At 36.8% G+C, this 16,136-nt stretch overlaps 1 protein-coding gene across 7 annotated transcripts in view; it reads left to right on the forward strand.

Annotated features, from left to right (window-relative positions):
* The window catches only part of LOC113049048 (myocyte-specific enhancer factor 2C-like), a 71,198-nt gene that overhangs the window by 33,377 nt on the left and 21,685 nt on the right, over positions 1-16,136 (forward strand). For all 7 annotated transcript variants that reach the window (XM_026211080.1, XM_026211078.1, XM_026211077.1 and 4 more), the window contains one exon: positions 8,122-8,325. In XM_026211080.1, the coding sequence (XP_026066865.1) occupies positions 8,122-8,325 (204 nt within the window). The remainder of the gene's footprint in view (positions 1-8,121; positions 8,326-16,136) is intronic.

A 16,136-nucleotide genomic window follows, 5' to 3' on the forward strand; every position in this document is an offset into this window, starting at 1 on the left:
CAAGTTTTGAGATTAACGAGGCATCATAATGAATTTGCTTCTGAGTTTAAAATAACATTAACATGTACGGATTTCAAAGGTTTGTGTGTATGAAAAATCCAAGTTGTATTGGTGAATTTAAGCTTGCTTGAAGGAATAGTTCATCCAGAAAGGACATTTTTCTTATATGACTTTATGCAGGTCTTTGCATACAGTGACAATTCATATATGTCAAGCTCTAAAAACAACAAAAAGCATAAGTAGTCCATCTGAGAATATGTGATATTAGATCTCATTAATGTTTAAAATATATTTGATTTAGAGTCATTGCTTAGGGAAACAAAATATAAGATAATGACTTATATTTTAGTCCCCCCCCCCCCCCCCCACAATTTATTTTTTAGGGGGAGATTGGCACAATAAGTGACTATTAACTGCCATTATATAGATTCTTCTCTTATCCACAGATAAAATCATGAGTCTATAATGACAGAATTGTCCTTTTTTGCACTATTTTCTACTTTCATTGCTCCGAGACACTAGAGTTTCTAATCATGAGCAAAGATAAAAAGGAGAGGAGGAGGGGGGCTGAGGTCAGGATGTTTTTGGCGAGGCTATCGGATTGCACAGAGAGCATCCTGTCTTGGTGTTATCGCTGTTCTCTTCTCCTTCTCTCTCTCTTTTCTCTCACTCCCCCTTAACTAGACTTCAAGATCAGAGATTGATACAGGAAGGACACCTGATGAGAGTCAATGCCACAGATTTCCAGGTCTTGGGATAGAAAAGAAGAAAGGCAGGGCACAGAAACAAACAAGGATATGTATTTCCTTTCGACCAGTTTCCTTAAATATGGTTGAAATTAAGCTTTTCTTACTCTACTGCATTACTTATGTATCTTTGAATGTTAAGATGCAAGACGCTTTGTGGGATTGACCTCTTGCCTCAAGTAAACTTCCAATCTGCATGATTGCAGTTTTGCAAGACTAGGAGTAGATATAGTATGTTAACATTTTAAATTCTTCTAATTATTTATAATATGAGGTATGACCACATCTTTAGCCGTATGTCAACATCTTTAATGAAAACCAATACCAAAACCTTCTGTGGCCTTGCATAGTGATAAGAATAAGCTCATAAATTCTCCATAGAGATTTTGATCAGTAGATGCTATGCTGAAAATATGCAATCATAAATTGTGTATTTATAGAGTATGCGCCATGTTCGACAGCTGGCACAGGGGTTATCATTGACTCTTGTCCTCTTGCTGCCATTCATCTGGGGCTGTGGCAAACAACTTGCTTCTTTGTATTACAAGTGAAGCATGAAGACAGACATCACAAGACAAGAATGGATGGCCTTTGACTTAATAAGTTTTTTTTTTTTTTTTTTTTTTGCTTTTTCTCTCCCCTCTAGCTCTTAATGTGTTGAAGACGTGGCTGGGGCTGTGCATATTTTCACTTCCTCTTTAAGGAAATCTTTCCATACTGAAGCCAAATAAACAACAGACTGTTTCAATGGTGTTACCTTAAGCTCGACATTCTTGAGATGTTTGCTCTCTTTTCATGCAAATGCAACACATTTTTGTAGCAGAGTTTCATTTTATGGGTGACCAAATTCGAAAAAGGCAATGCTAATAATAAATTACTAAAGAATTATGTATTAAAATTTATTAAAACAGAATATATGTATATAAAATATATGTATTTAAAAATTATTACAAAATAATAATAATTTATTTCAGTGATTTGTTGAATGTTCAGCTTCAGTGAAAATCAGCTTCCAGTCTTCAGTGCACTTGAGTCTTCAAAAATTATTTTCATATGCTGATTTGATTATGCTTTATATTTTGTGTGTGTGTGTGAGTGTGTGTGTGTAAAAACTGTGATACATTAATAATAGATTTATCAGTTTCTGATCAGAAATTTACTTTTCAACTGTAGTCTATATGAAAATATTTTTGATATAATAGCATATACTTTTTATTAATGTGTTAACATTAATTTATACATTTTGCCTGATTAGCTGATAAAAACAAGGCAGAATAAGCAAAAAAAAAAAATAGATGACAGTATACGATATAACCTTAAATACTAAATGAATATATGGTAAAAACCTAAACCTACACAGTGCATAAGAATCAATGTTTTCAAACATTTAATGTTGAATGCTCAAAAATCTTTGGCTCGACTGTCGTCTTCCATCATTTCCTTGCTGATATCACCTCTTCCAGATTGGCAGCTTCACTACGGCCCACCCTGCTTCTGGCGCCATGCTTATGGGCACAAGGCCTCAGTCGCCCTGGGCGGCCACTTTGGCTCCGTAGCCCACCTCCTGAAAACACTTGCACAGAGCAAGGCACCTCCAGCAGGCCTCCCTGGCGTTGACTGGCTGCCCAGAAGCTTAGACAGAGGGCATCAGTGTGAGGAGCCTGGCTTTCTTCCCCCCAGCCACTCAAACACTTTCCTGGGCACGTCACATGAAAGGACCTCCTGTGTCATAAAAGTGCTAGCTGCATCGCTAACAAGAGCATGCTTACTGTCTAATTTTTCACACTGCTGGATACACAGCATACACTTACCGGCGCGTTTGAGAGAGATGAATCTGTGTAATAATTATATTAAAATAAAATGATGTTTAGTCAGTTGTATTTGGAAACTAGTGTACATTTTTAATCTTACAAAAGTACATTTTAAATAAATGCTGTTCTTTTGAACTTTCAGTTTCAGTCTTCACAAAAAGATTTAGTAGCATGACTGATGACTGATTTTGATAATGTTTCTTGAGGACCACATCAGCATATTAGAATGATTTGTGAAGGATCATGTGATGCTTATAACTAATGGGTGCAGAAAAATTGGGTTTCAGATCTAAATAGTCGTTTGATATACATATAAAAACAGTTATGTAAAACTGTAATAATATTTCACAATATCACTTTTTACAGTATCGTTTGATCAAATAAATGCAGCCTTTGTGAGCATAAGAGACTACTTTCAAAAACATTCAAACGTGAACGGTAGTGTATAGTGTATATAGTTCATTTTGATGTCTTCTATTCCATTTTTATTTGAATGGGACAAAAAGGAAATGATTACTCACTTTGATATGAGCTCAGGGTTTAACCTACAAAGAGCAAAAAGAACAATTGCGAAGAATTTGGGATTTTCCTCGGCAGAAAAGGGGACAGTTGTCACACATTACTTCTGTGTTAGAAATCCGTTTTCTGGAAGTTCATTCAAAAGTACGCACTTTAATTGGCACTCAACATGCACTAGATGTGGTTTTCACCCCTCTAACTGACTTGGCAAATGCAGGCACCACACGTTACCACACGTTCTGTAGGCTTCTGTTACCTTTCTTTTCATCTCTGCCTCATGATGGTGTGATGGCATGGAGACAGAGCTTGATTCAGCCACCCATGACAACAGAGGCGTCTCTCCAATCAACAACGGAAAGGTGTAAAACAGTTTGAGTAAAATTAACAGCAAGAAAATAATGAGGCCCTCTGGGTATCCCATCACCCCTTGCTCTCCTCTCCAAGATTCCCACCTTTCTCTTGTGATCGTTACCTCTGTGCCTGTCTCCTCAAGAAACACGCTGTGCGTGTTTTTTCACTTTTTCATCTGTCTCTCCCTCTCTCTGTCTTATTTTTCTGCTTCTCCACCAACATCTTCTCAAAAATTCCTTTGCTTCCGCGAAGTGTAACTTCTCCAAATTTCTCCTCTTAGAATTGATCTTCTTGAAATTCTTTTGTTCCTCTTACGCTAATTGTTATTCCACTTTTCTTCTCATTATTCAGTGATTTTCTCGTTTTCATTTTTCACGCAGGTTTTGCTTCTTATTATATTTCTGCTGATGACCTTCAAAACATTCTCTTTGTTACAGCAAGTGACGCTCAGTAAGGTTTTGAAAGCAGTGCTTAATACAATTTTGTTACTATCAATGTAGTTTAGAAGAAACAGAGCACAAACGCATCTCCTAACATCTTTTAACATTTAAATATAAGCTGTTTGGAAAGGAAGTCGAATTTGTGTTGGGTAAACATGTCTATTGTCAATACAACCCCTACTGTGAGACTTCACCATAATGATTCATAAAACACGGAGCGTGAGCGGGGAGATTTCGGGGTGCGTGGGTCGCACGGATGATGGTGCAGGGGCAGATGGTGACAAATGGACATTCATCCTCCCTGTCTCTGTCCTCTAGAGGAACTCCCCAGGGGAAAAATGCACTGGAGGCGGGAAGCAGAAGCGAAGCCATTGTGAAGGGGAAGCTGTCAGTCAGGCACTTCCTGTTATGAGAGGAAATGCATACAAATGTGCTTCCTGACCTCCCCCCTCCGACTCCCCCTCACACACGTGCACACACACACACACACACACACACCAAACTCAGGCTGGGAATCGGACCATTTGTCTCCGTTCTCCCTTTCATTCCTTCTGTTTGGCAGTAGAAAGTGATTCTCAATCCTTTGAACAACAGTTCAAACTCACCTCACCGTTACGTGCGCGACGGCACATTTAAGTCTACGTACTCGGCAGTTTGTTTGCCATGCATGACAAGAATTTGCTCACATGATAAGGGCTTCACACTTCTGCGGTCTACAGGTTCAGGGTTCGAAGAAACAAAATCACGATCGTTATGAACCGTGGTCCATCATTTCTTGCAGCTCTCACCACATCTAGGAGGTGTTGCAACTGGCATTTTCTGCAATTAGCACGCTGGCTTGCTGAAGGCTCATGAGCTCCGCGGATAACAAGGAATGAGATTGCGGAGGCAGGTAGCGAGCAGGAGAAGCTGGAGAACATCACACTTAAGGCCCCTGTGACTACATTATTCTGGCATGTTTCATATATGGTGAACTTTGTACCAAAACATAGATTTTTGAGATAATGTGTAGGAAGTCATTTGCTTTGAGTTCTTCATCGTCAGGTGAAATAAAATAAGTCATTTTAGCTAGTATTCAGTAGTGTGATATCAAAATGGTGGCCACTTTGTGTAAAATAAGCAGCTTTTATCAGGCTACTGGTTTTAGTGTTTTGTCTCATGTTGAGTGGACATGATTTTAAACAGATTTTCCACTCAGATTTTGGGGGGTAAAACTTAATAGTATAGTTCACCCCCAAGTAAAAACATTATTTTATCATTTATTCACCCTCAACTTTCTTTTCTCAACACAACACAAGAGAAGACATATTGAAGAAACTTCAGAAAGTTTCAGAAATATATGACAGAATTTTCTTTTGGGGTTGAGTCTCCATTTAGGATTTTACACCTTAGACATAAATGTGACCCTGTACCACAAAACCAGTCATAAGGGTAATTTGTATATATATTTTTTAATACATAAGCTTTCCATTGATGTATGATTTGTTAGGATAGGGCGATATTTGGCCGACATATAACTATTTGAAAATCAGCAATCTGAGGGTGAAAAACCCCCCCAGAGAAAATCACCTTTACATTTATCCAAATTAAGTTCTCAGCAATGCAATTACTAATCCAAAAAAAAAAAAAAATATTAGTAAAAGTATACATTAAAAGTTTTGGTATATTTACGGTAGGAAATGTACAAAATGTATTTATGGAACATGATCTTTACTTCCCAATGATTTTTGGCATGAAAGAAAAATTTATCAATTTGGCTTTTGCCACAAATTTACCCATGCTACCCTTGAATGTTTTGTGCTCCAGAGTCACAAACTGAAATATACCTGAACTTGTGTTAATTACTAGCAAAGTAAAATTATAAGGAAACTTTATGGATTTGATGGACATCAAAACAATATAAATGCATTGCAAAAAGCCACCGATGAAGGATTTGTGAAGTATCTTTAGAATTGGGTTATTTGTTTTTGACTGTGGGTGTTGATGTCATTGGCCACAGTTTTTAGCTTGACCGCAGCGATTATTTAAAGTCCTTATACCTCCATATCTGACTATCTGTGTGATACTACATCCTCTTTCAGAGAACTGCATGCCCTGCAAATTTCTACATTTATTTTGGATCTGCGAATTAATGACTGACTTTGTTATTTCTTATTCAAATAATCCAAAATTCAAAGTCTGTTCATCAAACACACTGTTCAGCATTTTCTTTTCTCAACCTGCTGTCATACTGGAGGTCAAATCATACAAATGACAGATTTTTTGGTTTATTCTTTTCGCATCTTGTCACACTTGCCAAATCTCCAGAAGTCTGAAGAAGAAACCTCTCAGAACTGCTATTCTACACTATAGAGGCTTTCTCAGGAAGCTCAAAACTCGCTTTGTGGCTTTATCTTGGAGAAAAGGGAGCTGTCTAAACATTTGTTTTGTTGTGCCTACTCAACTTGTCAAAATGATCTTGTCAAAATGATACATAATCAATACATCATTACTTCTCTCATAAATGACTGAAAATATGATGATAGAGGATGACCAGCAGGATGAGAATCACTACTATAACTTTTGTAACTGTAATCTCTGAAGATTGAGAGAACGCTGTCAAACTAAATTGGTGAAATGCAGTTCAAGTACACAAATTATTAAAAGTGGTGACAGGACAGTTTACCCAAAAATGACAATTATTTTATAATTTACTCAAGATAATATCATAGCAAACCTGCATTACTTTCTTTATTCTGTGGGACACAAACAAATTCTTAGAATGTTTTTTCATTTATTTATGACCCCATTGACTTTTATTATATGGACAGAAATGTTTTCCAAATATATTTTAAGTGCTCTGCAGTTGAAAAAAGTCGTATGAGTTTGGAACGACATGAGAGTGAGTATTTTAGTTTTTAATTTCAGGGGGAACTATCTCTTTAAGGATCTACTTTTACTGTTCTGATTGATTCAGTGATATTAAATAATGTTTTTGTCTCAAATTAAACCAGTTCATTTAGATATTTCCACACACAGTTTCTGTTTAGATTACATGACAACAAAGATTTTTACAGTACACTATAAAATGTTCCTACTTGTTACACAAGTGTTATTTAGACTTTACCCATATATTTTTTTAATTAAAACATATTTTTTAAATAATGTGTCTCTTATGTAACTACGGCTCATTCTTTATTTTCTTTTATTTTTTGTTCAACATACCAGATAAGCTAAATAGTTTCACCATGACAATGTAAGAAACAAGTTAGCAGCATCAAAAAATGCAATACTTTATGCTAATACATGCAAATTATCTTGGTGATTGTCACATGCACAAAATATTTTGTAATGTAATGCACTTTCATTATGCAATAAATAAAGTGATATAGATTATGTATCACAATAACAGGTGCATGGGGACATTTTGGCTACATTTAAAAGAGATGAAGAGTTTAGTGGTTTGGCATCAAGGTTCCTTCTATATCATGAGCTGGTTTTGTGTGTGTGGTTTCTCAAGCATTGCATTTAAGTGCTAAAGAGACATGAAACCTATGAGGTCAGAGAGAGATGCTTCTTATTTTTAATACTGCTAATTTAGATGAGAACATGCACTGAGAAGTCATTAACAACCTCTCAAACACAGCAGCGATGATCTTTGTGTGCATGTGTTTGTATGTCTGTGCATCTGCTAAAAAACGTGCCTTTGCACACAGATGCACGCAAGGAGAATTTGCCTTCTGTGCAATTCAGACAATCTGTATTTTCTTTTGTTCCCCAGTTTACTTAAGATTATACTATGAAATGAAATCCTAATTATACAGTTAAACATTTGTATTAGAGAGGTATGTTAATGCGTAATTTGGAAGGTTATAATTCAATTATTAAAGCTATTTTCTTCTTAGGAATGCAAGAATAAGCGCAAAAGTGAAATAAGTGTTTTACTTTTGGTTAAAGAACAGAATTTTTTTTTTAAAGATCTTCAGTTGATTTATGAGAGGAAGGAGCTATTACACTATTGTCTGTTTTTCCAGATAATTTGGAAGAGCACAAAGGAAAATAAAGGAAAGTAGACAGAAGGAAAGAAAAGTAACATTGATTTTCCGAAGGAACACTGTATTTAGGACAACTCAGGAGTCAGGAATATTTAAGAGCATCAACGCACATAGAGTCATCCATCTCTGTTTTTATGCCACCAGCCAATGCTTTGTGCTACGCCGTCAGCACAGCCTGTGACTTGTCTAACCTTTTTTCCCCGCTTCTGTCTCTCACTAGGTGACGTTTACAAAGAGAAAGTTTGGCCTGATGAAGAAAGCCTATGAGCTGAGCGTGTTGTGTGACTGTGAGATTGCCCTCATCATCTTCAACAGTACTAACAAGCTGTTCCAGTATGCCAGCACAGATATGGACAAAGTGTTGCTCAAATACACTGAGTACAACGAGCCACATGAGAGCAGGACCAACTCTGACATTGTTGAGGTGAGTTTCTCAGATCTACACACACGAGAGACATTCTCACACTGGCAGCAGGGCATTGATTTTTTTAATAATTAAAATATTTTACTGACCCCAAATATATTTTAATTATTGACCTGATAAACATCATATAATTTAGTGGTGGTAACACAAAGTGTTACATGGGAAATGTAGATTGTTATACTGGGGGTCATTTGGGTTGGTTGAAAGTCTTGGCCAGTGTGTTGTGATGTATCATGTTTCAATAGATCAAATGGATCATTATCATGAGATTTTGACTAGGATTCCTTGTGCATAATGCCATTGCACTCTTTTTTTTCAGAATTTCTTTTTTTCTTATTTTTCATGGAGAAACTCTATAGACACAAACCCAAATGACAAGCCGTTTTTAGAGTCGAATGAACTGTAGATCATGCAGCACCTCTTTTGATTGTAATTATAAAAAGTACACTAACTGAATACATGCAGTGTCATGCTGTATTTCATTTGACTCTGTTCTTTTTGAATGCCAGCTACTTTGATGTCTGCATTTTCTCAATCAGCTTAATGCTCCTAAAGACTCTCGGGTCTTAGAGACATGTTATCCGTGGGTTCCTGCCATAAACCTGAGGCCAGGCCACACTAAGCTATTGTAGCCCTCTTGAAGCAAATGTCCAAAAGCATGTTACAGAGTGAGATCTACTTTTCTGAGATGTCACAAAACATCTTAAAAGAGCGAAGGTGACATACATGGGTTGACAAGGTAGTCCTACTGTATGAAGGACTTGTATGTCCTCTTTACATGAACAGCAACAGCTCCACATCTACATACAAAGTTAATATTCTTATACAAGTTAAGATCTATGGGTGAGTTTGTGTTGTGGGTTGATCTCAATCTAAGTGAACTCCAACTTCTTTACCATTAGAGTCAATCAAACAAAATGTGTTTTTCTTTCTACTTCCTTTTTTATACTGACATATGTGTCATAAGTCACATTCCCGCTCACTCTGTGGTCCATCTTCATTTCCGCTCTATCTACACTTGCTTTAATTCGCTTAGTAACTCTGCAGCTCGATAATTTCTTTTTATTTATTTACATATTTAGCGAGTGTATTTTTGCATGCATATATCTCATAAAGCCGGTTTGGCATTTATAATTAATGTATTTTTATTTCGTTTTTATGTGCTAGGAAATATCATCTCAAATGCAAAGATGGTGTTTTGTAAATTCATTGATCATCTGTCATAAAGGTTTCTTTTTTTGCCATTTTTGTCTCTTCTACAAGCTCAGACCTTGAGGCAGATTTAAAGGGCAGGTGGAAAGTGCTTGTTATTCCTGCAGTGCATCAAGGCACAATTACATAAATGCACTCCAAGCTTCAGCAGCTGTGCTAGATGAGGTTTACAATTATGAAGCATGAAGAATCTGATGGAGGACTGAATGTCATGTGCTTTTCATGTGTATTACAGTCCACACTCCATGGCCAGTAGTGTAGTAACAAAAGGAAGCATTTAATAAAGAAGATCCACTTAACACTGGGTTAAGTGGTGTAATAATTTGTTAGTATAATTATTATTAATTTCAAATTAATAATAATAACAATAATATGTATTATTATCATTATTCTTTTTTACATATGTTTGTTTTTAATAATTTGTTAATATAATTATAAATAAAGTATTATATAAAATAATTATAATAACATATTTTGTTATATTTCGATTGTATACATTGAATATTACAATAAACATAAAAATAATAATATCTGCATAGTTGTTTTAACTTAGTTAATTTATTTTGCACAATAATACAATAAATACAATAAAAGCAGAACATAAATGTACAAACCATATATTGTGCTGGGAGAGGCTAAATTGCAATAACAAATATAGAAATAGAAATAACTACAAATTAATTACAACATATGTTTAAAACATACAATCCATTTAAAAAATGAAAAAATGCACCGCTGTGTAACTCCATGAAAGCTATAAATTCCTAAAGGTTTTGCTGAAATGTTAAGGTATATGGTGAAATATAATAGTTTGTAATTACATTACAATTCAAACATTACTTGTGTAACACAGGTCATACTCACAACTTGAACAAAAACTCTTTTAGTTAGCTAGACCTGAAACTGTCTTTATCAATTAGCTCTGAGAAAGAAGTAAAATCATACTGGTACATATATATATATATATTTGTATGAATATTGTAGAACAACTTTCGGAGTGCTGAATTTTACTAAAAAAGCAAGTCCTAAACATCTTGGTTTGCTCTGCCGTGTAGACAGAAAATCACCACATGCAAACATCGAAGTGGGAAGAAAATAAAAAAGAGCATATAGCGAGTCAAACTGCTCCCATCACCAAGCAACAGCTTTAGTGGAGTTTCTTTCCAATTTGCCAGATCTGGTGTTGGAGAAATCGATTTGAAGGTGGCTAAAACGCTGCCCTAACTGGATTTGTCGACGCTGAAGTGCTGAGCTCCTGCAGGGCCCCGTTTTTCTGCTGCTAGGTTACATCACGGCCAGGGGATGTGGGCGGTAGGAGGTAAAGAGGAACAAAGCAGACTTCCTGTTGTGATGGCAGGATGGGGACGAGGCCTTGGGGTGGGCCGGAGGGGGAACTCGGCATAGGGGTATCAGTGCCATAGTTCAGCTTTGAGCTGTAGTGTGTGTGCGAGACATGTTAGACAAACACATATATCGGCTATGGACCGTCTGCTGTACATGCAGAGATTTAGCATTGTTTAAACGGGCTGAAAATACACACACACACACACAATCATAGAAAACACTTCTTTCCTGTCTTTGCCTGGAGTGCCTGTGGGGTGCAGTGGGAGGATGAGGAGAGGCAGGGGAGCCGGGCGCAGCGTGTGGGCGTCTTGAAGAGCAGCCCGCTACATTAGCAATAAAGCTCCGTGTAATTAGCATGTCTTTGGTTGATAATTAGCGTTGTTGGGAGAGAGGCAGTGAGAGGCTTGCCCAGCCTCTTTAGCTCTGTTTATGAGAGGCTAAAGGCTCTTCTATGCTACTCCACTGGCCCTGGCTCTTTCTTTCAGCTTATGCCTTCCGTTTTCATCCATTTTTATCTCTGCTTTTGTAAGTCAGGCCGTTCTTCAGCTGAAATCTATGCGGATGTGCCTTTCTCAATTTGGCATTTGCGTAATAAAATATATGCATTTGAGAAGAGGGACATGAAAAAGCAAGAGATGAAAACTCATTAAGTTGTTGATAGATTTAAAAGAATACATTTTCAAAATGATAACCGGGACATTGGTAAATAAAAAAAAAAGTAGTGTCAAACAAATTAACAAATTAACAAGTTTGTTCGTTGTTTTTGTTGTTTTTTTTTTCTGTTGTTTTTTTACATAGCTCTTCGTTCCTCAATCATAGTTTGGTTGTCAAAATGTTCTCTCATTTGTTGGCATGGTTGCAATGCAGCATTTATTTGGCAGGAGATTAAAAACTTAAACAGCCATAGATTTCCCATAATGCTCCTTGCCAGACCAGTTTCCCCGGCATGTTGCATTTGCAGTTGCATTTGCATAGATACTAATCAAAGCCTCTGTTTCATTATTATTACATTTAATTTTATATAACAAGAAATCAGACAATTTCCAAATTATAAAATATCAAAATAAAACAATATGAAGCATTTAGGAGATTATAAATAAATAAAACACATGCATTAATTTGATTATTTTTATGTATTTGTTATAATAAATAGAATCAGTAAATTAATGATGATTTTATATATAAAATATAAAAACAGTCAATGAATGAATTATGTAAATATTATACAAAAGAGAGATTAGCATGGCTATGAAAAAAAGAAGCTCATTGTGGTTGCATGCTTTACTCATGTCACCTCTCCCATCATCACATGGAACGGTCGTGTGAACAGGACACAAACACTTTAGAGAGTTTGCTAAAAACTCATCCCATCATAGATTAGCTTTATCTGAACAGCCACCTTTTAATCTTCTCTCTTCTCCCAGCGCCACAACTTCTGAATGAATCGGCAATAGAAAGGAGCGCGTTTAGCCGCAAGCGCCGGGAGACAAACTGAGAGAGAGAGCGACAGGGAGGGAGGCTGGTGATTATTTCCAAAGGTCACACTGTTAATGACTACCTGCTTGGTTAATGAGATTCCACAAAGCTCCCTCACGATGTTTCACCCTCATATGTGTTGCCGTGTGCTGAGATGTGCGAGAAGGGTTGCAGGCGTCAGCCTTCTCTCGACTTGCATCTGTTTAAAGGAGAAGGAGAAAGGGAAAAAAAATGAAGATCAACACAGGTTCATTAAACGTCTCGGAGAATGCTTAATGTGGACAAGGTACACTAATTAACTGAATTTCATTTTTATTTCTCTTCAAAGTGGCAGTAAAGAGTTAATTAAAAGATATTTTCCTCATAAGGACTTTGCACATTAGCAGGCTGCTCCAGTAGAATATTCCCTCAGTTGTCTTTTGAAAAGACTTTCTTTCTTACTGGTTTGAGTAATCAGAGATCAGAGAGAACATTAGCCTACAGCGATTTTCTCTCAGCGCTGAGTCTCAATGACCATTTATTTAACTTACAAAGGCCCGCTATGACATAACACACTGACATAACTGTGTCCTCTTACAAACAAACATACATCTGATAGAGGGAAATATTTGCGTATCACCATAATCTACCGCCCCACACATACATGCTATTAATGGCTCAAACGAAGAGTCAGTAAGTTTATGGTAATTGAACCAAGTGATGTTCAAGCTCGATGTTTTTGCCAGAACTTGTCATTAAACTCAGAAGAGGCTTTGTCTAGTTAAGCAAATAAACCCAGCGACAAAGCCAAGTCAACCGAGGAGGAGATGCGTCACAAAGAGTATGTGAAGTATAAATGGAAACTTTAATATTCTTACTTGATGATTTAAATGTAAATATTATAACACATTATAACTGTTTTAACTGAAAAGATATAATGGATTACGAACATATATACCGTATTTTCCGGACTATAAGTCACACTTTTTTTCATAGTTTGGCTGGTCCTGCGACTTATAGTCAGGTGCGACTTATTTATCAAAATTAATTTGACATGAACCAAGAGAAATGAACTAAGATAAAACATTACCGTCTACAGCCACCAGAGGGCACTCTATCCTGCCAGAGATGCTGCTCAGCGCTCCTGTAGTCTACACTGAGCAGCATAGAGCGCCCTCTCGCGGCTGTAGATGGTAATGTTTTCTCTTGGTTCTTGGTTCTAAATAAATGCAACTTATAGTCTAAATATAGCGACTTATATATGTTTTTTTCCTCATCACGATGTATTTTTGAACTGATGCGACTTATACTCAGATGCGACTTATAGTCCGAAAAATACGCAATATATATATATATATATTAGTTTGTATTCCTGTATTTGCTAGCAACCTTTTAAAAGTTTTTTTTTTTTCTTGACGTTGAAAAATAACTAAAATGGAACACCTTGTCTTCAAAGCAGATCTCATCACTCGTTCAGTGAGGAGCAGCACCGGTCCAGAGCATTTTGACCACACCGCCTTAGAACAACTTAGAACAACAGCTTTGAACTTCTGCCACACGGCTGCTGGATGTCAGCAAGGAGAACCCAGAGCATTTGTTCTGCCTCTCTTTTGCGTTCTCTTCTTTACTCTGTCTTACTACTTCCCTCTGATTGGAAACAGCTGCAAAGCATCTACGGCAACACTTTAAAAATGAGTGCATTTCAGATGTGTCCAAATTAGGAGCCCCCTCCCTCTCCCCCTTTCTCCCTCTGTTTGTGTGAGTGTGTGTGATGTGGGTCTCTGTGTGTGTGTGCGTGTGCACATTAGTTTTTTTTAGTATCCTTCCCCTAATAAATGGCTCAAAAAATGGTAGCGGTCTAAAAATAGTGTGCTCTGTTGCTAAATTTAGCACTTGGCTTATGCGCTGGCGAAGTGAATGGAGAAGAATAGGCTTGGAGAGGCAGGGTGAGTAAGCAAGGCTCTATTCAGTCAACAGCTTCCGTGGAGGCCTCTAGTGAACCCCTGCCCTTGGATTGCACCCCCCTCCACCGCCAGACCTGGGGGTGCCACTAAGCATTTGATCCAGCGGATAAAAGCTGTTATTATTTTATTATTTTTTAAAGACTCTAAAGGGTTTTTATAGCCAGTGTAACCAATGCTTCCATGTTACAGGCAAAGAGCTGCACACATATCCACATTTATAGAAAAGTCTGTGATTGTAGATTTAAATTGATATGAATGGTTTTAGGTTTAAAATTAATTTAATTTTAGGTTCCCTAAATATTTATTGAAAAACATTCACCATTTTTTAAGCTTTTGGTAATACTTTAGAATATTGGGTTAACTGACAATAAACAATCATTTTGTTATTTATTAATCTTTGTTAACATTAGGTAATATACCTAATGTAAATGTAAAATACCAATGTAAAACTAATGTTAAATCAGCACAACACATGACATCAGTGTTTAAGATACAAGTAACAAGGCTGTCCTCTCTGGATGTCCCTCATACTGTCAATGGAAAATGAGCGATCTATTTCTGTAAGTGGGTGTAGATGGCAGTGTCCCCTCCCACAGGGCCTGAAGGGTGTGGAAACGCAAGGTCATGCCAGAGAGGTCAGGTGCCTGTGCATTGTTCCTCAAAACCCTCTGCCCCTTCCTGTAATGCAGCTGCGTGATAAGAACCCCTACAGACAAAAGCCGATAACTGATGTCTGTGTGTGTGTGTGTGTCTATGCTTGCAAGTGTGCTCGCAGTCACTGCATCCAAAAAAAGAATCACAGCCCTTTCAATATGTGTGTGTGTGTGTGTGTGTGTGTGTGTGCGTGCACGCGCGTGATAGGTGTCCTTCTGTCTGTCTGGAAATAAAACAAGACATAAAGACATAACCAGCATGTTTCAAATGGAAAGATGGCCATGGTATAAGCACCCCTTTATTTAGCTTGACTGAGTGCCATTGTGTGCATGTATGGGATGCTCCATTAGGTCATATGAATGACTTGTCTGTCTGTCTTGCTAACAGCCATGGAGAGAGAATATGAGATGACACGCTTTACAGTCATGTACCAGAATCTGGAAAACATGGCACGACAGAGTATCACATTATTGAAAAGGTAGTAAATAAAGACACAAGCGTACCATTTTCCCCTAGAGTTTATCGTGTTTCTTTGAGTAACAGCTGTTTCTCTCTGTGCTACTCCACTTAAAGCCTATATATATCGGGAATTGCTTTAATTTTAGAAATGCATAAATATAGATGATTTTAAGTGGATTTGGTATTTCGTTCATCCATTCCAGGATGTAATTAGATGCTCAAGGTATGGTATTACTTATCCATTACTTACTGTAATCATGAGAAATCAAATTTTCCTTGATCGGTTGAGATAAAAGAGTTCATTGTGTAAGGAAAACATATTTTAACTTTTAGAACTGAAAACTTCTTAAAAAAAAAAAAAAAGCTAATTTGTTAAAGCAGCTTGTTTATTCTGCAATACATTTGACTGTTCAATATACCTAAACACACACATATATGTGCAATCTTATTACAATTTAATTTAATCTGATTATCTTAAATCTGAATTTTCCACAATGTGTAATAATTGCTGTGTCACATGATCCTTCAGAAATCATTCTAATATTCTGATTTGCTGCTAAAGAAAGATTTCTTAAAATATAATATATACATTAGGGATGCACCAATAGGATTTTCTTTTGCCCGATACCAATTTAAACAAACAACTATTGCCCGATTCCTATACCGATATTGGTCAATTGCATAAAGCAGGGTTGAAAATGAGGGTAAAAACAAAAAGATTGG

The sequence above is a fragment of the Carassius auratus genome, chromosome 30 (assembly GCF_003368295.1).
Source record: "Carassius auratus strain Wakin chromosome 30, ASM336829v1, whole genome shotgun sequence".
Lineage (NCBI taxonomy): Eukaryota > Metazoa > Chordata > Actinopteri > Cypriniformes > Cyprinidae > Carassius > Carassius auratus.